The 27200-nt window shown below is 43.7% G+C and overlaps 1 protein-coding gene across 1 annotated transcript in view; it reads right to left on the bottom strand.

Moving 5' to 3' along the window:
• Positions 1-27200, bottom strand: part of LOC143179568 (uncharacterized) — a 126744-nt gene that overhangs the window by 24626 nt on the left and 74918 nt on the right. The window contains exon 2 of the mRNA XM_076378864.1: positions 13897-13920. Within this exon, the coding sequence (XP_076234979.1) occupies positions 13897-13920 (24 nt within the window). The remainder of the gene's footprint in view (positions 1-13896; positions 13921-27200) is intronic.

Genomic DNA, 27200 nt, shown 5'->3' with positions numbered 1-27200 from the left:
TTCCTGCCACGAGTCAGCCATGTAAAGTTGTAATAACATCAACCTTCCCTATGCTAATTACATCATGATATACTATTCATTCGGGAACTTTCAGAAATAAATTCTAACAATAAATAAAAGGGAGCCTTCTTCCATATTCATATTATCAGTTTAATCACGAGGAAGGTCTGCTCCTCTGCTTCCTGAACTCTTCGAAAATTCGAAAGTCTCAGACATCGATATTTCATGCGTCCCATTCGACTTAATAAGTTCCGACTACGCCAACGATAATTTCACGCGCCCCTCGAGTTCCTCCTCGTCTCCCTAGAATTACCAGCACCCTCGATACACGGGGCATGTTCCACGAACTTTAGATTACGCGAGAAAACTGCTGAAGCCCGTGAAATAGCGGCGTTATCGCGCGATACAGTCCCGCGAGCAGCACAATTACTTAACGTCCAACTCGTCGGCGGAAAGCTTTGCGCGAAGGGGGCGGAGTATCGTAAATGAAACTTACGGTGTTCGAGGCGATTAAGAGAAAGTAGAAGAACCGATTGTCAGTTCCATTCGACGTCTGGACTAGCAATCATTCCGAATTTCGTGGCTCGCCTGCTTTCCGCCTCCTTCTTCCTCTCCCACCCTTTTTCTTTTCCTTCGGTTAATTTTATGGCTCGTTAGCTGGGAGTATTGCGATTCGACGATTGGGGCTACTAATTTACACACCCCCGTTGGTGGCTGGGTAATTTCGACGTCGCATTCTCGGGTTACTGTGATTTGCGTGGCTTCCTTTTCCACCGCTGTGCACCGTGAAATTCAATTCTTCATACTACGAAATTTGCAAATTAGGCAAGTTTAATCAGATTTAGTGCAATTTCCTGAGTTCTATAAGTAGCTGTTGCCAGGCTAGGTATTCAGGGATGTAGGTCAATAATATCGATCTCAGGTAATAGAAATGTGGTTTCGCAGCCTGCAACGTGTTACAAATACATACAATTCTGGGCTGTTACAGCGGTTGCCATTAGTAGCAAACAATGGGTTCACTTGCGATCCATATTTGTAAGTTATGAACACGTGCACAGTGGACGGAAGCAATGGTCTCTATTTCCTCATAGCTCAATGGTAAATTAGCCTTTAACAGGAAGAACGAATATTTGAAAATATCTTTTTCCAATAGTTTTCTGTTACAAGAGTTTATTTATTAATAAAAGTTTCAAATTCTCTTCCTATGACTTCACATCTTTGATAATTTTCATTTATCTTCCACTATGCTCCCACAATTGTGTACGCCTCGTGTAACCAAGAAAGAAATAATATACCTAACTTCCACAACGCTACACGAATCAGTTCAATTCACCGTAGATTGAATTCTAGTTCTTAAACGCGAATCCCTGCTGTGTACCCACTGGAGCACGCTTCGAGATTAATATTGATTTTTTGTCCCACGGCATCGACGAACGTCAATGATGTCTGAACCGCGCCATGAATCGAGTTAAAGGAAATCCGTTTAAAAGAAACTTTTAAACGACTCCCTACGAGATTTATCTCGGAACTTTCTCGAGGAACTTTCACCTTCGACCCTCAGGCGGACTTCGACGTTCCCTGAAGATTTCCAATTCTCGAAATCACCGTATCATCGATCGTATTGTGAAAAGTAATTAGCTGTGTGAGGTATGAAAATTGATTACTAAGAAAGAACAGATTTTTGGTGAGGAAACTTTGCCTATGCTTTCAGTTTTGTTCCTCAGGTTCTTATGCCATTAATTACAGTATCTACTCGCTACAAATTCGTACGATTCAGTAATGAGTTTATAGAAAACAGAAAATACACTGCTCAAAAAATTCTGGCATAACAAAATTTTTAGCAAAAATTGGCCAAATTTGACTGACGATAACTCCGCGTAAAATCATCTTAGGATCCTGATTTTTTTCTCAAATAAAAGCTTGAAGTCTTCACTTCAAGATACCGTAGCTTAACTTTAAGTTCAATTCACCTCTACTACTGTTACGCCTTAAATTTGAGAGCATGTTTGTCACACTAAAAATTGCAATGTTTGACGAGATACACGGGCTCGCTAAAATTTTTATCGGGGATGCTGTTTACAGCAGCACAAAATATGAACCTTCCCCTTTAATTTAAAAAAAAGATCAAGTCGCTGCGATTTTTTTTCGCAAAGTTACAGCACTTTGAAGTAACCCGTATATTGTTGCAGCACATCGGGTAATGCCAATATACGACAAAAATGCAGGGGCTACTTTAAAGTGCTGTCACTTTGCGAAAAAAAATCGCAGCGACTTGCTCTTTTTTTTAAATTAAAGGGGAAAGTCTGGACTTTATTCCACCGTAAACGATATTCCTGAAAAAAATTTGTACAAGTCCCTACATGTCGTCAAGTGCGATCAGTACGACCTGCATGGATCTATCACATGCGTACGAACTGGATCGTGTCGATACATCCTCGTCTGGTCTCCAAGGACAGGCTCGCCGAACCTGCCATTATTCGTCGACGTTCAGCAAATCCGATGAAAGAGCCGGATAACCTTTGTCGCTGATAGGGATTAAAGTCTCTGGGCGATCGCTCTGGAGGAGTTGTCGCGATAGATCGGCCCCATCCCTGATCGGGATAGAGTGTGTAATTCGTTTTGCATCTTAAGGAGCGTAATGGCTCACCGAATCGATAGGGGTGCCACGACTTCCTGGCTTCGTAACTTTCATCCGCCCGTATGATATTTTTGGTAGAGATCGGGGCAAAATGGAAAACATAATTGAGCAATTTGTGTGCTGAATGTTCGAGCATACTTCATGGTTATGTGAATTTAAATCCGTCATTTTATTGAAGCTCGAAAAAGTAGTTATACCGTGGAAAATTATATTTCTAGTACCTTAAGCTACTATTTTTTTGCTGGTTTTATGTAGTCCTATTTTTAATTGAATTCAATTTTTCAATATTCACAGAAATCCATCCACCCCTTGAGCAAAATTGTTTCCTACAGTATCTGCTTTGTCGAACGATTATTCAGCGAGAAATATATTTCGTGAGAATTATTTCGCATTTATTCCAGAAACTCGATGGACTCCAACTCCCCGCAAAGTCAAGAGAAAAGGGGAGTCGATTCTGTCCAACGTAAGTGAGCGAATAACCGGGCAATATCGAGGCCGTTCAGGCGATTTATTATCAGCGTCAATTACAAAATATTCTCGCAATTTATGCGGCATCCAGCCGTGATTTACCGTGACGTATATATTGTGCCCGAATACAAACGGCGACGCGTATGAAATATTTTTAACCGGCCGTTATTTACAGCCTTGATTTCACCCCTTTTATGGCGGCTAAGTCATCCTGCCGACGACCGCTTTTCATTTATCACGCGCGCTCCTTCGATCCTCCCCGTCCTCCTGCTCGGAATAAAATTAAGCCCAGGGCCAGAGAAGGGCGGAAACGAGGGCACGAAGCACGAGGTGTCGATCGCTTTTAGCGAGAAAGCTTGTTTCCTGGCTGGTCGATAATTAACAGGGCTAACGTTTTAGCATCGCCCGGATCGAGCAGTTCGATTTTCGCATGAACTTCAATTTGCTCCCGCGTCGAGCCTTCTCTGCGGCGGTTCGAGCTTCACTAGAATATTTTGTAGCCCATTTGGCCAGTGTTAAATTGAACCGAATTCAGGGCTAGGTTGTTCCGAAACGTTACGCCCCCGAAATCGAATTCTTCCGCGCTCGGCCATTTTTTTGAGGATCGTTTCAACTATTCCAATAAAGTTCGCGGCAATTTATTTAGTCGCTCATTTCATGAGAGCGTGGTCACGTTTTTTTTCTAGCACGCAGGAAACATCGCGGGGCAATCAACAGTCTAGGCGGAGGCCGTCCGAGTTAATCATTGGGGATGAGTTTTGGTTTCGCAACTATAGCTAGTGAAATTTGTAAATTCCGCGCGATAGGTAAACTAGATTTCGAACAGAATCTGCAATTGCGATTGGAAGTTTTCCAAACACGCGTGTCCTACTTTTTTTCGAGAACTGTTGCTGTACGATACAGGCACTGTGTTATCTAATTCCTCTGGTCTACCAAAAAAATTTGACAATTCGGTTAGTGATCGATTCGTGGAAGCATTGTTTGCGAGCATGACAAAGTGTACTGTTTGATGGTATAAATTCATCGGACATTGGGAAACTGTAATAGTTGAGAGACACGTGTCAGTTTCAATGGTGAATCGTTTCGTTATGAACGGAGGCACTCAGAAATTGGAGATGAAACAATTTATTAGAAGGTGAACTTTCCACGTCCTCAAAGATCGGAAAACAGTTGAACTCGAGGAATGATAATTAATCGCCGGACGAATATTCCTTTGATGACACCACGCTGCATATCCCCGCAACAATGGGAAACAAATTGCCTGAATCAGAGTACGACGAACGCGCGCACTCGCCGAGATGCTTCCCCTCACCCCCATCCCACGTAAAAATAATTTCCTCCCTGGGGAATAACCGCGAGGAGAACCGCAATTTTCCGGGCTTTGTCCACGAACGGAACAAACCTCTCGCAATTATAATGTTCCATCGTGTTTATTTCGGAGAAAGGAGTTGGAAAAACGGATATCCCCTTCAGGAAAATTCTCACGAAAATTGTATTCTTCTCCATCCACATCGCTTTCTACTTCTCTAGTAATTTCCCTTCAAAATTCTTTTCTCTAAAACCAGTTACTTAAATTTGAACAATTTTTCTCCTTTCTTACCCCTTTCCTCACTAGCGATTGCCTATGATTCTCCAAAGTTCCAAAATCAGCGTGAGATGCTTGACACGTGTTCGCCAGTAGCGAAGGTACGCGCTAAGTCGTCCAAGAATTCAGCAGCTCCGTCGAGCACCAAACGAAGAGCAACATACCGCAGAAAAGACGCGAGGATCCCGGGACGACAGGTCGAGGCCAAAGCTGCGCTATTAATACATACGTAATAATGGTAATTTCCTCGAGCACGAACCGCAAGGAGGAAAACGATGATTTTATCTGGGCAGGTGGATCAGCGGCGAGATCGAGGTCGGACGCGCGATCTCAAGTGGTACGAGCGAGTAATTTCATTTTCGACGAAGCGGCGAAACCTCTTCGCGTAGGTATGTACCCCCTTTGCGTTTTAGCTGCATACATACCACAAAGCGACCTCCTTCTCCCTCCCCGACTTTCCCTCTCCCTGTCTCCTTCCTTCTTGCTCTTCCTCCCTTAGCGCACCGCCTCAGCCCCGCGGACCCCTTCCCGCCCCTGTCTGTATCATCCGTTACATGTGGGACTGCACATTGCACCGGCGGAATACATGGCCGCGAGTAAATACTGCATAATGGAAATGCGGTTACTCGAATTGCATAATTCCGTATTACGCTGGCCGAACGCTACCGACGCAGCAACGTCGCGCCCGCAAATTCCCTCACGATTTTCAGAGGACCCGATTATTACTGCCAACGATCGTCTGATGCCCTCTGGGACGCAGATGCCGAAGACGTGAGCTGCTGGGAGAGGGACGAAGGTCAATCAAAGAGGGAGTGAATTTACAGAGTCTCAAATTTTTGAGAACTCTACTTTTGCAAACTTTGGAAGTCTTCTGCTTTGCTTCAATTTCAGGATCTTAATTTTTAGGAAGATCTAGTGTTGAACGATGAAAAGATGAGAAGGGCTCTGACTGGCTAATAGGTCTGCCTTCTTTTCATCAGACATAGTATTTAGTACGTATAGGTATATTCACAGAGGTACACATAGATACCATACAAAATGTAGTCCCAGAGTTCCAACAAGTGTCAGACAATCGAACTGATTACGAAAAGTAAAAGTACAGTGTACCACAAGCAGCTGAATCAGGACTTGCGTGTTCGCACTGCAGCTGCATGCTTATTTTATCACGTGCTTGATTCTTTTATTCCCATTTCACGCCGCAGCCGGACAAACACGAACCGTAGACGCATCATTTATGAAGTACGTGGAAAGTTTGGTCCCCGCGGGTCGACGAATAGCGTTACAACGCGGCTGGCCCGCGTGACCGTGTTCAACTCGTGAAAAAGTATAATTCGCACGTGCAGCCGTCGCGCGATGCAATTAACGTCGTCGGGAAAACCTTCTCCGCGTTCGTGAATTTCCCCGTTAGTTTTAATAATTAATTCCACGCGACCGCTGCCCCTAGTTCCGCGATTCTTCCCCTAAACCATGGAAAATAGCGTTAGCGTTTTACTCGTACTCGCTATTACTAACAGTAAGACAGAGGGCCAAGAAAGTCGTAATATTTCTAAAAGTGGGATATTTCTTTGAAAATACACACAGGATGTATCTCGAATAAGCAGACCTGGGTTATCTGTAATTTTAATTTTAAAGGAAATGATACAAGTCAAGTATGTTTTTATTTTCGAAGTAAGCATTGGCATTCGAAGCTTGAACCTCAATTTTCTTATCCTTACTATGGATATACTTTTTCTTCTCTTATTTTCTCAGAGGAAGAAAGTTTCATTAGTTCAACCCCCTTGGATTGAAACAACAAGTTAAGACATCTTGTACTTCTTAATTAAGGTATAATGTAAAATGAAGCAAAACTTGAAGCATCATTTCCTAATGGTCTAAAAAATACAGAAAACTAGATATCAAAAGAAAATTACAGTTTTACATTCACTCTGGCGTCGATTAATCAATGTTCTACTGTATTTTCAAATGTAGAAAAGCTAGCGCAACCAAGTTCGCGCGAATTGTAGACCACTTTGCGCAAGAAGCACCTGAAATCCTCCTAAGCTTGCATTTTAGAGTCTGCAGTAAGAAGTACCGAGGCACTGCAATATTAATCGCAGTGAAGACGTTCTTTCAATGAGTGTTCGTCTCGGCGCTCGAAAATTAACGAGAATGCCTAGATCAGTGATGCCTTCCACGCCCCTAATGGTTGAGCCTCAACTCCAGAAGGTTGCTACGTTGCTCGCTTCAGCACCCCCCCTATCTGTACGCGATTCTTTCCCCGACTTTAATGCCCCCCGCGACGAGACCAGGCGTAGCGTCGCGTCATACATTATAATGCTACTTCGCGTGTACGAGGTCGACTCGCCGACCGTGTTTCGCAGAAAATGCAAAAGTGTAGTTTTATGTCGGCCATAAACGATGTATCCATCCTACACGCATACGCGAGTCCGTTTTCTGGGACGCTGGAAGGATACCTGGCGTTCTTATCTTCCTCTCTACCTTTCGCCTCCTTTTCAACCTTTTCTATCCCCTGTGTGCACTGTCAGAAGACAGGCTGGAATTGAAGCTGCGTCTGGTTCTCGCAGAGCAGGAAGAACGCGCCTCCGTTTCCTCGATCGGAAAATTCGCGAGATTGCCAGTAGTGCTTCGGTACAAGTACTCTTCTTGGTTGGATAGAAACGGATGTGAAATGAGAAATCGACGAAAACATCGAACTCTATTTGAGGCTGAATTAATGGATGGAATTATCTGGATTACTCTGATCGAATTCACGTTGAAGCAGATGCAAATAAATGGATCGTGCTATTTATTTCGCCCGGTTTGAAAGAACTTCTTGAAGTAAATGTAACAGAAGGAAGAAGTTAGTTACGAAGTTTACTGGACTTGAAATTCCAGCAACGTCGATTATCATTCCGCGCGAAGGGATGCTAGCAACAATCCTTCGAAGAGAAAAGAGAAATATCTGTATCCCCATTGAGTTATAACGATAAATCCCAATCTCGGTTTCAGCTTCGAACCGAACGAAAAAAAGTCGCTTAAATATGAATGAATGGGCTCGTCGAACGGCGCACAGCACCCTTAGATCATCTAGCTTTAATGCACACAGCGTGGTGAAAAATTCCATCGATAAAATACCGTTGTTGTTCATTTTCCAATGAATAAATAATAAATTGAGGGGTAACGCAGCATCCCCCGCGGGGAGACCGAAATGAAAATGGAAATGGGAAATTAAGACACCGCTATTTACTGCCTCTCAGAGGGTTGCGGAGCGAAAGGATCAATGGGGAGGGGGAATTTCATGAGGGAAGAAATATATATTCCGCGGAGAGGAAAGTTTCGAAATTATCTCGCGGAAATAACGCGGCGGCGGGCGAGTTTGAAATTACGTTGTTCTAAAATAACAACGGAATACGGGGCGCAGGGGCTGGAGAGGAGCTCGCTTTACCTCCTTCGTCTCGTTACTTTAAACTTTCCCAAGGAAGATCGGTAAATTCGGTATTGAAATCGCAACGAGGCGACGACACTCGCGGAAACTCGTAGCGGAATTTCGTTACCCAGCTCGTTCTCCACGAATCGCTCCGGATCTTTACATTATGAAATTTTTCTCCCCTCCTCCCGACGGAGAACGAGATAAAGCCAAATTGCGTCGAAACAGGGGGAGGCTGGTTCCGATAAAAAAGCCGCAAGCGGAAAAAGGAATTCGAGCGCGAAGGTAAAAAGAACGATAAAGTACGCTCGCGTAATCGAATTTCTTCTACCAAATAAGGGATGGTAGTCCTTCGAGGGTGGTCGAAAGTGGGCCATCCATGCCGAAAAGGAGGAGCATCGTTGGCCGAGGACTTTTAATTCGAACGTTTTTAAATTCCAGACCAGCCTGCATTTATCCTCAGTCAAATAACGCTGCCCGATGCAATTTCCTTTTGTCGTTCTCGCCCCCATTTTGTCCTGGCCGCCCTCACGGGCTAAGGAATGCCTCCAGGTCGACGACTGCATGAATTCTCCAAGCCACGCGGCGACTTCCTCGAGCAAATGAAAAACCGGGAAGGCAGCTAACGTGACCAGAGGTACATGCATAAAATAGTGGGCCGCCCGCGACCGGCTGACAAAGAACGTGCATTTAAACAGCATTAGGGAAACGATCTCCTAAATTGCGTCAGGCGACATTGGACAAGAGAAAAACGAACGTCTACTGCTGCCTGCGATAAGGATATTAACTGAAATCGGGCCAAGGTACTTCTGTTCAATGAGGTGGACTTGCGAAGTCCATTAGGGCTTCGTGAATATCTGTAATTCGGAGGAAGTTTGCGAGAGTTCTACGATTTTTTAAATCTTTGCAGTTTAGTGTAATTTTATCTGGATGTGAGAAGTGATGAATAGAATTAGAGAGTGGTGGATAAAATTTTAAAAAAGTTGTAGATAAAAAATCAAATAAAACATGTATTGTCCTCTTACGATAGGCTCTTGGTGAGTATCAGGTAAGAAGGGACACGTTGCCGAGAGCTATTTGCGTGCTCATCCACTTTGATCTTATAAAAAAGTGATACTGCAAGTAAAGTCCAATTCCTCTAAATAATTTCAAGACATAGTAAATAAGCAATTTATGAGTCATTGTATTGTTTATCCTTAAGACACTAACAAGATTTGCTAGTTCTTACAAGTTTCTGCGAACTTCTTAACTTCAAGAAGAACGCAGAAAACAAACAAAAACGCAAGAAACGAGAAGAAGAGATAAAGAAATCCCTCGAAGAAAGACAAACATTTGGCAGAAGTGTCTCGATTGCAGCAGCCAATATCGGCGCAGTGTATCTCTTGAAATGTTACGTGTCGTGTTTCACGATATTTTTATTCGTGAGAACTAAAGAAAAGTTGGTGGAAAACCGTGAGGGAAACGTAGGTCATGGCCACCTAGAAACTGTTCGACAGCAGCTCAGAAATGATCGTTCTAGCAACACCACCATTATTGGATTCCTTCGAGGACGTTGTACTGTTTCAGCGTCATCCTCGAGGGAAGGATTCTCGACTTAAGACGTCGAGGAATCTTGAAGAACGTCGACGTGATGCCCAGCGCGAGATGATTGGTCCGAGTGACAACAATGTTCGTCGCGATGGGAAACAATTGGTCCATAGACGTAGCTGAACATGAATGGGTACTCGGAAACGTTGTGGACTGAGAGGTAGATGCACTTGAAAATGGCTGAAATTCTTGCGAAGGGAATTGCATCGAAAGCTCAGATATTCGACACGATATGTTTAATTATTCCAAGATTTCGAAAATGCTTACTTCATTCGAAATAAGAGAATTCTACTGTTTACACAATTTTCGATGTCTCCTGGAGTTAATACGACAGTAAATTCTTCTACTCTGAAAGCTCGAAGCTTCCCAGCACGTCGAACATTAATCACAGGAGCTCGAAAACTAGCAATTGCAGTAACAGGAAAACTGAACGTAGGTAGGGTTAGCCAAGGAGTAATCGGCCAAAATCCAACATCCACGAAGTGACAAGCGACCCAGCGAAAGATCGATAGTTCGCCGAGATAATCTGATCGAACAATCGACTCGCTGGAGCAAGAAGTTGGAACGTAATTGTCGGTACACGGGTAACTCAAGCAGTTACGGGTCGAACAGTTAAACGAGCTGCTTGAACGCGTTACTCTGGTGGACCATTTCCTAAGAAATCCACCGAAGTCGCGGGAACTTTGACCAGGAAGCTAAGCTCGACCCCGTCACGCGATCCTGCCCACCGTTACCATCGACTTCCTCCGCAGAAATCGCTTCTTGCTTGCGAATTGCAAGCCAAGTTTTGGCTTCGTTCCCTCACAGCTAAGTTACTGATTTTCGTTGGGTTTGACCAGTGGATTCTGTGTTTCGTATCTGCGGTCGAAAGGAATAGATAGTCGCTAGGAGTTCGTCAAGTTTGGCTGCGATGGAAACCGAGAAAAGTTGGACAGCAAATTGGTTTTAGTAATTTAGTACTGATTACAGTTCTGTGGTGATTCATAGGAAAGTGTATATGTATCTTCGCGTGGGAGTAGCTAAGTTTGGACATAATTAACTTCGTGTAAGTTAAGTTTGATTGAAGTGTGGAACTAGTGCTACTATTCAGAAAGAAAAATCTGAGGAACATACACTCACATAGATAACTAATATATATACACACTGAATAAAAATCCTTACCACTCAAAACTTAGAAATATTCTTACTACTAAATACACTTCAACTCTAAACCCATCTACCACCAGTAGTATTCACTTTAGAAAGAAATAGTTCACAAATTGTAAATAGATGAAAAGAGAATAGTTAAATCCATGGAAATAAAATGAAAGGTCAAGGAACTTTATGCCAGCACGCTCCAATTAGTGGGTGGCATAAATGAAACAACGCGTTTCTATAAATAGAATTCCATCGTCTTGTGGTAAGAGGAACTACTAGCAAGGAGATGATGGAAAGCAGTGTCGTGAGGGAAGCAGACATAGCGACTCGGTGTCGCTATCCAACCGCGCACTGTAATAATTAACCTCGTGGAACGCATTATCGCGATCTGACCCGAGTACGATGTAATCAGACCCTAGAATTGGGATTTATCACCGTTCGTGACACTCTGGACTTTTCGTTAACTATTTAAGAAGACAAGGCGACGCTGTTTTCCACAGAAAAGAAGACAAATTACGGGAAACACGGTTCGGCCATGAAAGAAGTTCGTGCGAGGTCAACTCGAGGCCAGACCGCTACGTTTTATGTCATATAGGTGAAAGTTAAGTGCATTCGTCTCCATTAGGAAGTTCCATATAAATTGGCCAGAGATTAGGGTGAAGGGAGACAAATCGTTCGTTCAGGAACTCGGTTTAACCTTCTCTGTGACAAGGGCCAAGACGCGCATATCTAATTGCGGTTACACTCGGACTAACTAGACAGTTTAGACGGAGGATCAAGGGCCAGAGGCACCATTGGCTGGACGTCCAAGTCGGATTAAATGAAGGTAAATGGGACAGTAGCGTGGACGAACTATCTCTCAGACGGTGGCCAAGTGGAATTGCCTTGTAATTAATCAGACGCTTTACGTCATTCACGAATCATCTTGGATCCTCTATTTTTTGCATCAATTTCTTCTATCGTACAACTTCACTTCCCAGTATTTTTATGGATAGTTGTAACCAATTGCAACAAGCTGCACTCGCTATGATACTGACGTCAAACTGCATTCCATAATTAACTTTTATCGATTTTTTCAAATATTGCCCTTTAACGGAATAGGAAGACCCACGATGTTACATCACAGTTGAATCTAACAAAAATCTAGCGCAAATACGGAACGTAAAGCTTTGAAATCTGTTAGCAGATGTGCACAGAAAGAACAGGTGGAGAGCAAACAGCGGTATTCAGTAATGGTCGGATTCTGTCAGAGCCGCGAGCGAATTTCGTGCTTGGCCCTCGTGAAAGTGACGTTTGCCCGTCGATCGGAACCAACTTTCATGATCGGTGTAACGGGGAACTGCGAAAAAATCCTGCGTGACGTGAAAGTTTAATGGGCTTGCCCGACAGTGGAACAGGCCGATCAATAGTCAGACATCGGGACGCCTCATCGGAGCGCGTGATTCGCGTCGCGAGTAAACGTCACGCGTGCACGATCGTCGGGAAAAGCGGTTTTGCGCCGAGGATTTATTTCATTAATCATAGTTCCGTGTAATTTCGAGAACGTAAGCGGAAAAAAGTTCCGCAGACGCTTGAATTGCCACGGAAGTATTCAAATTAAATATTGAGTAAAAAACCGAGGAAAAGACGTAATGTGTATATGATGCGTTCCATTCTAGAGGTAGCTGAATGTTTGATAATTTTCTGGCTTCCCCTAGTAAAGTGTTTTTAGAGGGCGGAATTGCGCGCACGTCGTTGCGTCTCGTGAAATTAACGCATCCACCAGCGCAATATTTGCCTACGTTGTTTGCCATGCGGATTAACAATTAAAGGAAATAGTCTTGCGTTGTTCGTCGGCTGTTTAGAAAATAAACAGGCTGCGGAGCGTTCCGTGGTGTACTGGAATATTTAACGACCACTCGACGTGGTCGACAACGAATCGACTTCGACTCGCGACTCATAAGCAGACACCTTGGTCCCCAGCAACCCCTAAATCAACCTTTAATATCCGAAACGTCGTCGTGTTCGAGCCTCCAGCTGCTCGTCCCGTTTAATTATCGGTCGTTCACGGCAGACTTTATTCCCGTTTCATTTCGACCCCTCATTTTCACGAGGATTTATTGATATCTATTGCTGAAGAATATTCTTTTTATAAGATCACGTTTAGGTGGTTGCCCGATCGCAGAATTATGAATTTCCACGAAGAATTGACAGGGGTGGCGCATAGTTCACGGGGGTTCGCGTCAGAACGCGGGCACGTAGGAATTTTCTAATGGAATTCCAGCCGCGTTACCCACACCTCGAGGAAGTGTATAAAGAAGGGAGGACACGCCGATAGAATTCCCTTTCGGTGCTCGTAATTCCGCGAAACCAGCCTCGGCCGGTTCGAGATTTCACGACGGCGTTCCTGACGTTCCATCGAGTTATTTTAGCGTTAGACGATGAAGGAAAGAGATCTTTTATTAAAACCACGGTAGATGTTCGAGAACGTGGTTAGAGGGGTCTTAAATAATCGTTGTTTCTCCAGATTACGTTGAAACTGTCACTCAGGATAGTCTAGTTGCACGCGAGGTCAATTTTATATGCTCAGTGAACGAATTTTAACCTAATTTTATTACTGCGAATATAGAGACTGTGGAATAATGTAGGTAATGCATTTTCTGCTATCACACACGGGAGTTTAGAAACACTTATGACAAAGTTGAAAAGCTTTTCGCTTGTGTAATAATACTCTCCATTTGGAGGCATACTTGGTCCCAACTGAAATTCAGTTTCCCTTGATTCAAGCTCTGGTATTTTGACTACTGTAATAAACGTTAACAAACAGGACTCTGTGACAAATTCATTCATCCCTCTCTGTGTAACACTCGAAGCTGTTATTAATAAAAGGGGCTCGTCAAAGTAGAAACTTGGAAATTATGAAGCCCGTTTCAGTGAAATATGCATTAAAAGCGTGATTGAAAGCAAGTCCCTTTGCGTCCACGATCAAAGCCACTTATATACGACTGGTTTTGAAAAGTGTTTCAAAAAAAGAAAAAAGGAAAACTCACGTTGCTTCAGGGAAAATAGTGTCGTGATGTAAAGCCCCCTTCTTACCTTCGCTTTGGCCGGCTCTCGACTCTGTAACAAAGAACACTGAATGTTAGAGCGAAGGAAGAATGCATTACTCACAGTAATTAATATGCGTCCTCTCTATCACGGAGGTGGCGCTCGACTAAGCGAGCAATTAGCTAAAAGGCTCGAGGAAGAGGGATGAAAATTCTTCGTGGAATAATTGGCATCAGAGGCGCGTCACTGTGCATAATGCAGCGATATCGATGAAAAGCGGGGCCCTTTCAAAGGCCGACTATCGATTGATCGGTCCTCTCTTTTGCCTCGATTAAATTTAAATTAATCGGTGAGCTTCGTCATTTATTAAACCCTCGTATCCAGCGTCATCGTAAAATCGTCGACTAATAATCACGATTAACTCTTTCGTGCATTCAATTATCGCGTTACCGAACTTTCAGTTTATGGCTAGCGTGTTTCAGTCACTGTCGTTTCATTGCTTAATGCACCAACCGCTTATCCAGTCCAGATGAAGGGCTTACGCGATTCATTTATCGCTGTTCATGTTGGCGCTGCGATTAACACCGATGTCATTGAAACATTGGGACTCATTAATCATTTGTTACTAACCAAATCCTTCCCTACCTTTCGTCAGCGGTCGCGAAGGTAGGGAGCGCAAGATTTAACTGGTCGAACGTTTTGGGGATTAGACAAATTCTCTTGGACTAGCAGTTGAAACGGTAGTCTCGATGAGGGGAAGGGATTGAGTCGGTTCATCGCATTAGGGAATCGATGTGGGTGATTATATGGAATCTCTTAGGATTCCTTGATAAAGCGCGAGAATAGAATACCAATGGGTATGTACTTGGGATCAAACATAGAGCAGGGGGAGAAGAGTAACACAGGAAAGAGTATACTTTACTAATGAACGAAGAATGAAGGAAAATTTTACTTTTTAAATACGCTCGTAGACGAGAGATAAAAAGAAGGATAATGATGCAAATTACAATTATATCCCTTCTTCCACTTCCTCTTCCAATTAGATCTACAATGCACATTGTTATTTTATCAGTATTTGTCGATGTACCTGTGTACAGGGTTTCCTCGAGAGAGTGTCTGACTTATCAACGACTTATTCTACTGTCGACCTGTAGTAGCTAGGTTACATAGAGAAATGAGTAGAATGAGTATCATCTCAGGCACAGATAAACCAGGAGAATAAATCCCAAGTGAGACATAGAGAACCCAGTAGAATAAGTCCCAAGTCAGACACGTTTCCTCAACAATTAACAACTCTTGATTTTCGTCATATTTTACTTGTAGAATCACCCCCTAAAATTTCTGATACCTATCGTCGAACACCCTGTATATGTACACTGTACTAATTTAACCTTCCAAGTACCTTGTATCAAGGATAAGACAAGTTCTTAAGTAGAGAGATGTATCAGATCCAACACTCGAAGTCGATATTTATGCTACCTGTTACTCTCCTCAAATATTTGATTACGTTATCCGCTACCGTGAACCCAGGAATACTATAAGCAATCAAACAGTTGAAATTCGAGACCTGTTCCCTGTATTCAACCCTTCCTACGATACTTCACTGCTCTTTAATTCAATGAAAACCGATTGCCCAGTCAGAGGAGATATCCACAAAGGCGAACAATCAAAAGTTTTAATAAAGGCGTCTAGTTTCAAGTGCGGAGAAAAAAGTCCGTGCAACTTTTAAGGAGCTCTAACGACGCTCCAAATTCTCCTTCTTCCCTTCGCGATTGTTCGCTAATTAGCAAAGTCGTTTCACTCGAAACTTCTCTCCTGCCCTTCTTTTTTAATTGCAAGACGCAAAAATTGCTGCCAATCATGGAGATCCAGCGCACGTATCGCGGAAGGTGGGGAGCGTAGAGAGCGAAGAGTTCAGCGAAATTTGAAAGGCTTAATAGAGCGAAAACGTGGGCGTGACCTCGTATTTCGTCGTATCAGAAAGTTTGCATCAGAGGGACGACGATTTACGACAAGAACCATGGCGTTAATTAACGACACAACGCACAGCGAGCCGATGGAAACAATTCAGCGACAGGCTGATTCGCGGTGAAATCTATTCGGGGACGAGGCACGGATCGCTCGTTATTCGTCGTGTTTTGCCAGAAATTTCGGTTCGAGTGGCAATTCGACGTCCTCCGCGAAAATATTACAAGCAGAACGGAAGCGGCAGCCGGACAAGGGCGAAAAGTTGTTTCGGGAACGGCTCCATCAGCGGCGGCGCAATTAAAAGTAATCAAGTGGCGGTCGTTCACGATTCACGACGTTAATTTTAATGGAAGGCCGTTCGTTATTTTCGACATTGTTGCCGGGGCTCATTGCGCTTATTATTCGAAATTTCCAGGTCGAGGGTCTCGCGTAACGCGCGAATGTATTTCGCCCTAATGAGACAAAAATGAAGCCAGCCGGCCGCCGTTATAACGTACAATTAAAACTACTTCAGTTTATTTCCGTGTGTTAATTTTTCACTCGCCACGTGTCGCGCGCTATTAAATTTTTGTCGCGATCCCGGCTGCGAGGAATCGAGGAAACAATTACTTGACTTCTGAGCATACCTCGAACAATGACCTTCCTTCCCTAGTTTTCCCAATTCTCAGATTTTCCCGCGATCTTTAACCTTCCTATTCTGTACATTTCAATATCCACGACTCGTTTCCGCGATTCATCGTGTGCGCGATTTACTAGAAATTATTCGACAGTTTATGAAGGATTATCGATGATGATACCAATGACGTTGATCACGTTGTCGACGTTAGCATTCGGTCGATGTTACTCGAACCATAAGGGCAGTAAAAGCCATAAAGCCGATTACGCGAATCCACAAATTACATCGCTTTGTCCATGCTTCGGCCGGTCAGCAGCATCGCGGCGTTGATATGCAATTATGCCTGATGCTTTGAGCTACGATGCGGCTGCCGGCGTACGCGTGATGCACGACCATCACATGCATCCTAACATCGCGATAGCCGTGGACATACGGATTGTACAGAGACAGTGAGCCATTTCTTACGAATTTTATAATTAGACACTTACTCTTCAATCAGCGTTTCAGCGATACTAAATAACAACTTTTCATTGCGATCGATGAAACGTAAACGCAGCTGTTATCGGAGTTTATGGTCGATTGGACGTGCAACACGCTTGCAAATTATTTGCTATCTCCAGGCGTGATAGCGCTGCCTCCTATCTGCAGCAGAAACCATTTCTCCAGTTTTCGTTTTGCTCCTCTATTGTTCCTTTAACAAATGCACTGTTTCGTTCGTTCTATTGTATTCTAGATAACTATTGGAAATGGGAAATTGAAAGAAATTGGTGGACATTTTTTTAATTTTAAATTGAAAATTTAAAAGCCGTTAATATTTGAAAATTTAAAAACCGTTGATACTTGAAAGTTTCAAAAATGGAGTTTAAAAGCTCCATTAACTAAAAATTTAAAAATTTGAACAATCTGAAAATTTAAAACTCCGAGGTTACTTTTGAAATGGACGAGAATAATTAATTTCAATACAATAAACAGAACGGTACGAGTCTATGTTGGGTAATTACACTTGGTATAAAAGTGCACCTAAAGGGAACGAGACCCGCTTTTCTCTCGCGGATCATAAAGAGCTTTTTATCGACAATAATTATAGAACGAAACGGGCGTTTCTATCTGAGGGAGTCGATAAAGTAAATATAAGGTCAGGCCAATGAAAACTTTCAAAGGAGATAATTAATCGAGGGCAGTTTAAACGAGAAAAATTTATGTTGATGAAACCGTGGAATTACGAGGTTTTAAAAAGTTTTCAATCTGACTTGACTATTATCCATTATCTCAAAGGAATTTGACAGCCTTGCAAGAGGATTCACGAATGAAATTATGGGGTTTTCTGTTAAGATATTCAGGAGACAGTAGTGTCGGAGATCTGAAGGATCCAGAAGAATTCGTGCTTGAGTTCGAGGAATGGTGAAAAGAGATTAGGGGCTTTCTTCTCGCGTTTCAGGCGATTCGAAGTGCCTCTGTTCGATCGAGCCTCGGCGATACGAATCCTCCGCTGGTGGCAGGACGATAAGAGAGGATTTTCCTCCAGCGACACGCTCGATAGCCCAAATCCGAAACAAGAGCGCTTGGGAGGCAAGGTAAGGAGGGAGGAATCGACGAAAGACCAGCGCCTTTTGTCGTGGACCATTCTTTCTTTCTGCCCCGTCAGTGAATCGAAGAGAGCACACTTAAAGGCCCCCAAAAGCGAGAGGTCTCTGCTGGCGTCGCGAGGGGCGCAAGAGAAACATCAGACAAATGAGGTGGAGAGAATCAAGTGTCGTCTCGCCTACTTTTTCCCCCTCGACTAGTTCTCGCCTTTCCACCCATTCTTCCGCCACTTTCTTCGCGTCAGTTCCGCTCTTTAACCGAGCCTCAGGCTGGCTATCACACGCCCAGATCTACCCTAAGTGCATTACGCTGCAACCTGCTAGTTCTGCTCTATCAGATAAGTGTGAATGCACCAGGCGAAGCCAGAAATTACCTGCACACCCCCTCGATCTTTCGGCGAAGCCGTTGACGAGCAGCAAGACCTAGGAAATCCGCCACGATTCCCCTTTGTAACCAGATCGATCATGTGCCACAGGAAATTGTTCGACTTCCCGCCCTAGAGTGTTCAGCTTTGCTCGAACGAAACACTGATCGTTAGGATCGACTAACGGACGTTACGAATTTATGAACGGGGGTTGGAAATGGGCTTTAGCTATTGGAACGGTTTCTCAACTTTGAGGAGTACGACTTCGGAGTCATTTGACGTAGGTGTTGGCTCTTGAAGCGATCTCGAGCTCTTGGCTCTTGGAATTCTCTTCTTACAGTAGCCAAAGGTTTTCAAGATTCCTCGAGCCTCCCACAATGACCATTTTTTCACCGACTTCGACCTCGCAGAATTTCAAATAAGGCCTGTGTGTGTCTCAAGATACCGCGAAGCACGAAACCGAGCCCTGAATTTGATATCACTCGATCAGAATCCCAAATTCGAGGGATCGAAGGTGGTCACCCCCGAGCGTCGCGGGACTTAATCACTGTCGCATATTTATAAGGATCGAAGGATCTCGTTGGCCGCTGGGCGAACCAATTAAGGCCGAACGCGGTTACTTTCATCCAGGTCCGATGCACCATCGACGGGAATTAATTCATACCTGCTGCTATTACATATTCATCGTACATGCCCGGGGCCAACCGCGAATCGCGAACAACGTGATAATTAATCTTGATAGACCGAGGATGGGAATGGGGAGGAGTTATGAATTGGTCCACGATGCTACACGATAACTTGTTTAATAAAGGTTCAATGAAATCCGATATTATTCGGGTTATCAAGTGACCGTGATCTGGAAAACATGGACATTGTAAAATAATATAGGAAGCATTATAAATAAAGCAACGTTATGGATACATTCACGAAATAACCAGTTAACTAACCGGCAACTGGCAATATGTGGCTTTAATCGAGCTCTCCCCTCTAGTCTCTCACCCACAACTATCGATCGCCCAATTATAGAATTCGTGGAACGCGTCGAATCGCAATTTCCGCGAGGCGACATGGAAAATGTCGAGCATTCTTTTCACTGCTTTCAAATTATTTCCTGCATTCCTCCAACTTTTTTATTTAAGGTTGACGAATTTCAGGCGACTGAAAGCTGAAATTCTCCACCTATGTTGGAGAAAATAATTGTGGAAAGGGGATGGAAATGTCAGGAATCTATGTTTCAAGAAAATATTATAAAATATAACATTTTGGAAGGATCACTAATGTTAAATCGAAAAATTGTCGATCTTTAAGCTACACCGAAGCAAACGTGTATGGAAGCAAACACCGTGATAAAATTCTAACCATTTTCTTCTTAAACTCCGTTACTGCGTCGTCTAGAACTGGGATTGAAACGATGGCCATCGCAATGCGTTAGAGGCTCACCTTCGTATCAGGGATCGAGCTTTCAGATCCTACCTAAGTTTCACTCGAGCTATTCCCGTGTCCTTTAAATTTACCCGTCGATATTGCGCTAATAAATAGCTGGCTCCTGATGACGCAACTTCCTGGAGCTCGTGCATACTCTTGTATGCGATGAAGGAGACGTAAAAGAAAAATGATGTAATAAAAAGTAGCGTTAATCTCTGGAGAAGAAGACTCTCTCCTCGACCAAGGATTCTCCTTTATTTCATCAACCTTTAAGCAACATATTCTTATAAAAATTTACAAGGAAAGTTCACTTTTACCTTTTGTATGTCTACTCAGATTGAAGATAGAGAAGTTTTCTAGAAAGTCTGGTCCTGATCACCGAAACTGGTCCCAGAGTCGCCGAATTGGCGATGGCGCGGAATTTTAATGTCCAACTAGCGTAAAGTTTACGCAATTAGGCCGCCTAATCATGAATTCGAATGTTCCCCGTGGCTGCACGATCGGAGAGAGCGAAAGGGGAGAACCCATGACCGAATTGCTAGTTGTTACTTTGGAAAATGGTGCGATCTTGAGGAAACGAGTATTGCCGTGAAACCGTATTCTTAACCCCGGAAGTAAGCCGTTTTCTTTCTTCCCCGAGATAGCTGGGAATTACAACAGCCCTCTGGTTTCTGTTACGTCCGTGGCACGGCGACCTTCTGCGTTAATAATTGCCCGACACCTGACACGTCGTTCCAAGAACCTTCTAGTCACGCTCTTTCGAATCCCAGGAGGGCGAACACGAATATTAGGAGTAGATATCGTTACTGATATATGAAGTGTTCAACAAGTGTCAGACATCTCGAGGAGTGACTCTACATGCCAAAATGATATGAAAATTGAGAATGATAAAATTGTGTTCGAAGTTTCAGTTTCGAGTTACTTAAAGTTAGTGTGAAGGGCGGCTGACCAGGAATTTATTCTACTGTTGCTGTTGGAGTAGTCAGCTCGTGCACAGCGATGTCAGTAAAATCAGACAGTAGAATAAGTCAGACATATTTCTTCTGCCTCCTAACTGTATTTTTAACAATTATTAATAATTGTGGAAACCGCAAAGTCAATTTCGTTTTATTTTAGCTCGTAGAATAACTCCTCCAAATTTCTGACACCTGTCGCCAAAATTCTACTGCATTTTTTGAAATTTTAGAACTCGGACCCAGCTGAGAACCACTGTCCCTCGCAAATCGATGCCCACTTTTCCCGAGAGGAAAAAGCAGGTGACGCGTGGCACACGAGCATTTCATAGCTTGCTAAATAATCTGTGATTCCACACGCGATCAGGCTAATTGTAAATCGTTCGATTCGGAAGCGTCGGCAGCGCGGGAGTGAATGATGCTTGACGTGAAAAACGCGATTACGGGAGCGTTATTGGATTGTTACTTCATTTTCGTTATTTCTACGCTTCATTGTTCCTGTAGATATTTTCCACGATATTATCAAAAATTAAATTGTATCGTAACAATCGCACATCAGAAATCTCCAAAAAATAACCTAACGATTTCCTCTCATTTAACACTTTCACTAGTCGATGGAAAAAACAGTCTTAAACACAGGTTTTATATTTCTAAAAAACGAATAATTCCTATTTCCATATGCAACACTCTTCCTTCGAAGAACTACTTACAATAAAATGCTGCGCACAATTCTAATCGCGACATACAGTAAATTTGAAGGCGCTGCGAAGAGGAGCGTTTGTCCGAGGCTGTTTAAAGCAGAAGAAATTCGGCATATTGGCCGAGAGATAGCGCTCAAAACCACGACAATCTGAAAAGCAGTCCACAACGATGAGATCGCGATCCTTTGAAACCATAGTCGCGCCACTGACTCTCGACAGCTTTTGTTTCGACCTGGACTTCTCTGCACTACGGTTTGTGGCCACGTTTGCCTTCCTCTATCCCTCCCTTCCTCCCTCCCTCTTGTATTTCGTCCGCGGCCAGGAAACGGAGGCATGTTGAGTAAACAGGGGATCCCCCGAGGGCACGCTGGGCAATTTTTAGCGGGAGCATGACTACGAAATGCGAGGGAACATGCACGCTAAGGCCATGTCGGTGGCTTGGTTACGTCATGTCCTTTGGGGGTTTGCAAAGCGCAGAGAACGCGGAGTGGTAGTATCACCGAATATGCTTGAATATGTCGGGAAGCAATCAACATTACTATTCTAGCGAATAATTTACTGTGCTAGAGGAATATCGGCTGAGAGTAATTCACAGTTGCGATAAATCGGTGTTAGGAGCTGATAACGCTTTCGCCGTTTTTGTTCAGATGAAAAATCTGATTATCAGTATCGGTTACATGAGCTTATTAGTATTGAGAATTTATAGGTAGACTTCTGCGAATGCATTTAGTGAAAATTGGTGTTTCCCTCGGGGGAATAGTATTGTTATTTTCCCACTAACACGATGTAACACTTAATTAACATATTTCACGTTCCTTATCTGTGTATTTATGAAACACTGCTGCATAAGCTGCTCTTTATCAATTAAATGATAATAGCAATATTAATGTCTAAAGACACGTGAACAGTGGTTCCATCACACAGCATATGTTAAGATTAATATGCTATGCAAATGTATAAGGATCTGATACCGAGCTCGTTTGACAACTCAGAAATTCTGGAACAATTCCAACTGACCTAGAAGTTTAACTCGGCAAAGCTGACACGAGTCGAAGTGGAATCTGTTTTAATTAAGTGTAAGGAGCTCCCCTGAAGCGACATAAAATATTTATCTTTAGCTCTGAGAACAGCACTTTTACGCTTCGTTTGCTTAACGCATTTCCCTTCGCTACCTTCTATTTTTTCATTTTCCCTGCCACCGGTGTCCCTTTCATAGCAAACGCGCAAAGGGACGCGTGGTTTCCGCGTGAATTTTCGCAGCTGCGTCCGAAATTCGACCGCGCCGCTCACGTACCTCGATCGTCCACTTGTTAATGGAGAGCGCAGCTGCTACGAACGCTAAATTGACGAGATTTGTCCGCTGTTAAGTACGTACAACCGCCGACGGGTTAATCGAAAGCTTCGCCTCTATGTCAGCAATTACACCCGAAAAATAGTCGATTTCGAGTGAGCGAAACTGTTTCGAGAACTCGTAGTTCTCAATTTTCGCTGGAAGCCGAGGAGAGAAGTCGAGGATCCCAGAAAATTGTCCGAATCGCCGCAAAACGGCCAGGAAGATCGTCTCAGCGCAGTAAGGAAGAATCAAATTTTCCACAACGGAAGCGAGAAAATCCCTGTAGCGGGGAGGGGGCGGGGACCTCAGACCAGAGGATAAGATAGAAGCCACTCGTTCTCAAGGAACGTAATTGTACACTGTAAAGGTTCAATTTACCGCGCAATCCCGCTGTAACTCGCGATAAAAATTGAGGCTGGCCTCGAATGCGATCAGAGACGTAGATCTGCCCTCGACGAGGCGAGGGGAAGGGCTAAACGTTTGTTTCCGATTAAGGAACATGGCCAGCTGCCAGACACCTACCAACAGCTCTTTCTTTGCTCCGATCAGATCTCGAGAGTTTCGTTCCTTTTCGAGCTTCTTCCGCCCGTCCACTTCCTAGATCCTCCCTGGCTGACTTCGCAGAAAATGAGCGAGGGCTTAGAGGGTGGCTGGCAGGGCTTGCAGAGTGACAGACCGCGGCTTGGACGTTTGTCTGGACTCGTAAAAAGGGATGCTCGGTCCAGCTGTTATATCTCCGACATCGCCGATTCGCGGCCAGCCTTTTATTATCGGCAGTGAGACTCCTGATGGCACACTCTTGTTGAATCATCTCTCGAAGAACCTCCAGGAATCTGTATTTTAATTTTCCCCGGTATTTACGAGGCTCTTAAAACGATCCTTAAATGAATCGGACAGTAAAAATGCTGAGGCTGTGAGGTAAAACGACAAGAGTCACATTTTTAAAGGAATTCCAGATTTCACGTTAACAAAAGATTACAAAATAAGAATTTACATTTTGGACGTAAGCAGATTAAACTGAAGGAACTTTTATCTTCGGAAAAAATAATCATAGTAGGATCCAAGTCCGTAATACAGAGTTATGGTAGAAACATTAATTCAGAAAAAAAGGAGAACCTTGAAAATCTTTTCTCCTCGCAGGTCAGTGTTAATACAGAATTCAATCTCGTCGAATTACGATAGTTCGAAGTTCCACGCCGCCAATTTATATTCTTCCGCAACTTATAATTTTTCCTCGCGCGGTGAAACAACAGACGATATCCAAGTTTCAGGGACGGTGGAATATGCCACGGATCGGGGGTTAAAGTTTCAAGACGGAAGAGAGGAGAAAAGAAGCCATCCGAAGTTTTCTCACCACCGACGACGTGTTCAAGGGGATCGTGCAGTAGTTTCAGTCAGTGACAAGTCAGACAGCCGGCCGCGAAGGAAACATATCCCTCGCGTATGTATGTTCCATGGGAAGTTATCCTGTTAGCTGGGACACTTCCCTCCGAAGCAAACTCTATATCCGTTGAAACGAGGGGACGCTGCACTGTGGAATGGCGGTTATTGTTTCGACCCTTCGTGACGTCGACGTGCCATCATACGGACAAAATGGACCTGTTTTCGCGGAAAATTGGTAGGAATTGTTCGGCCCTTCAAAAGCTTGAAAGAGTGACTTCTTTTTAAAAAGAATATTGTATAGACATTCCATCAAGAACTCGCCCCCTATTACCCTTACTTCAATTAAATTCTCTTTTTTCCTTTCTTCGAGTTCATTTGACTCCTGCCGCAACCATTCTTTTCGAGAAATAGAAAACGCTCCATAGTGGAATACGACGCGTAAAATATGCACGTAGTTCCGAGACACGCGCAAATGTTCTCTGCCGGCTCGCGGAGGACTGGAGAGCGTATTAATTATGTCCCCGATTCAGTGCATTCAATGGACGCATTTAATTATGCGATCCTTAATTACACTCGTAAATGTATTTACGCGACCGCGTGGGCTTGTTTCTCGTTAGATTCGAGTTAAATTCATATTAGGGCCGAGTTCGTGCTCGAATGCGCTTAACAATGCAATTTATGTGCACGCGCGAGCCTTACCGATGCGAAATGCGAGGAAATTTCAAGAGATTTCCATCCCTGAAATCGCTGTTGAAATTTCCACGAGATAGTAAAATCCCCCGAACTGCCTTTTTCCTTTTCGCAAGCCCCTTCGAAACTGTCGAGTTTCGAGAAAAATAACTCGAACTTCGATCTTCTTCAAAGTCTCCTTTTTCTTCTGTCTCTGCTCCTCCAAACTTACGCTCGTCCCGAGACTACCAAGAAATTTCACGAAATCGTGGAGTTCCATAGAAATCCAGTTAGGTGCTAACGAAGACGAACTTCTCGTCTTCCGCAGGTCCAGACGAACCTCAAAGGGGTTGGTTTCCACGTGGGAGACCGACAAAGGAAGACATCTTCGGGCTCGTAAATTCGATCCCAAATTCGTCGCCGTCCAGAACGTGACTCAGATTACACGGACGGATTCGATTAGTGTGTGTACAAAAAAGGAACAATGAAAAGAATAGAAGAAGATAGGGATGAGTAGTTAAGACGACGAAAAAGAAGCTCAGAGGAGAGACGAGGTCGAGGCCACGATAAAGAGTAGACGCAGAAGAAAATGGGAGAAGATTCGCTATAAAGGAATTCAATCAAGCGGTCAGGATTACCGGGCCTCTGCGCAAGACTTCGCCCAATAAGCTGACGCCTAAAATTAGTTTCCATCTTCCCTTGGGTACTACACTCCTCCTTTTTCTTGGCTCGGCCGCTACAGGCAATAGTCCTTGCCCGAGTTCCTGCATAAGCCCTGCTTTACTTCTGCACCGTCGATCTTTTTTCCGGGCCGCTCTTCTCCTCGCTCGCTGCCGGAATCGCTGCTTTTTTTTTCTCTCCTGTTCTTGTGTTCCTGCGAGAGCACACCGGGAATATTTTCGGGCCATCGTCTTGGAGGGTCCTCGTCGTATTTCGTCGTGCAGCTTGGAGACTGAGCTCGATGGCTCCTCGAGAGGAGAAGCGGCAGTCGTTCAAGTACGCGGCGAATTTCGTGAAGCAGTCCTCTTAAGACCTGGTAGTCGACTGTATTATGGCCACGAATGGGAAGGGACTAATATGTTCGCTTTCGAGTAGAAGAACGAAGAGTCGAACAGATGGAACTGATCGCTATCTAACCGAAGCAGTGCGTGGATCGATGGTATAGATGGAAATGTGATAATTCTATCGCATAGGGGAAAAGTAAGTCGAAAAGGTGGGGTAAACTTTGTTGATATTTCGCTACGTTTTCTGGAGAATTGACTCGGAGTTTTAACCGAGTACACGTGCACCGAAGTACAATTTTAGACCCTTGGGAGATACATGGCGGAGCGCTTCTACTTCACAGTAGATTGAGTCTGTGGTTAGACTTAGTGTTCCCTTTAAGCTCTTCCCCTAAGACAGTACCTGCGCTCACTTGTGGCTGATCAAAATTCTAGCTTGATTTTCTCGAAAGCAAAAAGCTATACTAATAAATTTCACTCTCTATTTCCTTATTATTTTTGTATACAGAACAACCACATTTTCACTTGTGTTACTGATTCTCGCATACTCTGTACAATTGGAACGTCTAACAATAGAACGCAGCTCTGTAGAATTTCCAGAAGGAAACTGATGAGAATCAAGAAGCCCAAGACTGTCATATCTAGGTTAGATTCCTAAGACAACACAGAGCAGTTCCTCAGACAGATAACTAAGGAAGCATGTGCAAACTGCAAAATTTATAAACTAGAATAGCTCCAACAGAGCATAGGAATTCAGGTCCTAATAACATTTCTTGCAAAAATTCTGGCTTTCGAGGAGCTTAATATTCTATGAAAGATATTAGCTTTCGTGGAATGCTTGCGTGTCGTACAATCGTGGAGGATTCTTAAGGAAAATTGCCGAGCTGGCGGGACAGCGGATGAATACAGTGAAATTTACGGCGGAAAGTTGGTGGAACTTTTTCAACCCTCTCAGAAGATACTCTCTTTCGCGTTGAGTCACGTACGAGTGTATATATCACGCGATGTGCACACACTTCGGCTTCAATTACGCGCAAGTTTCAATGGAGTCTGACCCAAGCGTCGACGAAAATGAAAACCTCGCGTCAGCTAGGAATTAGGGTCAGTAACTTTTGATGAAAATCGCGAGCGTGTAATTGTAAACGTAGGAAGCTCTCAAGTTATTTATAGAAACCGATCGAGGCCAACGTTTCGCTATCCCATCCAATATCCTGTGCAACGGAAACATCAGATGCATCCTGCATTTCAATCCAACAACTCTTCTGATCCCTTTTTTACAGTATAAGGAAAAAGCACGGCTTCTGCCTTTACGATGGCAGAATTAGTCCGTCGTTCGTCGTTTAAATGAAATCCAC

This window comes from Calliopsis andreniformis, chromosome 5 (genome assembly GCF_051401765.1).
Source record: "Calliopsis andreniformis isolate RMS-2024a chromosome 5, iyCalAndr_principal, whole genome shotgun sequence".
NCBI lineage: Eukaryota > Metazoa > Arthropoda > Insecta > Hymenoptera > Andrenidae > Calliopsis > Calliopsis andreniformis.
This window is presented reverse-complemented; position numbering and strand designations above follow the sequence as displayed.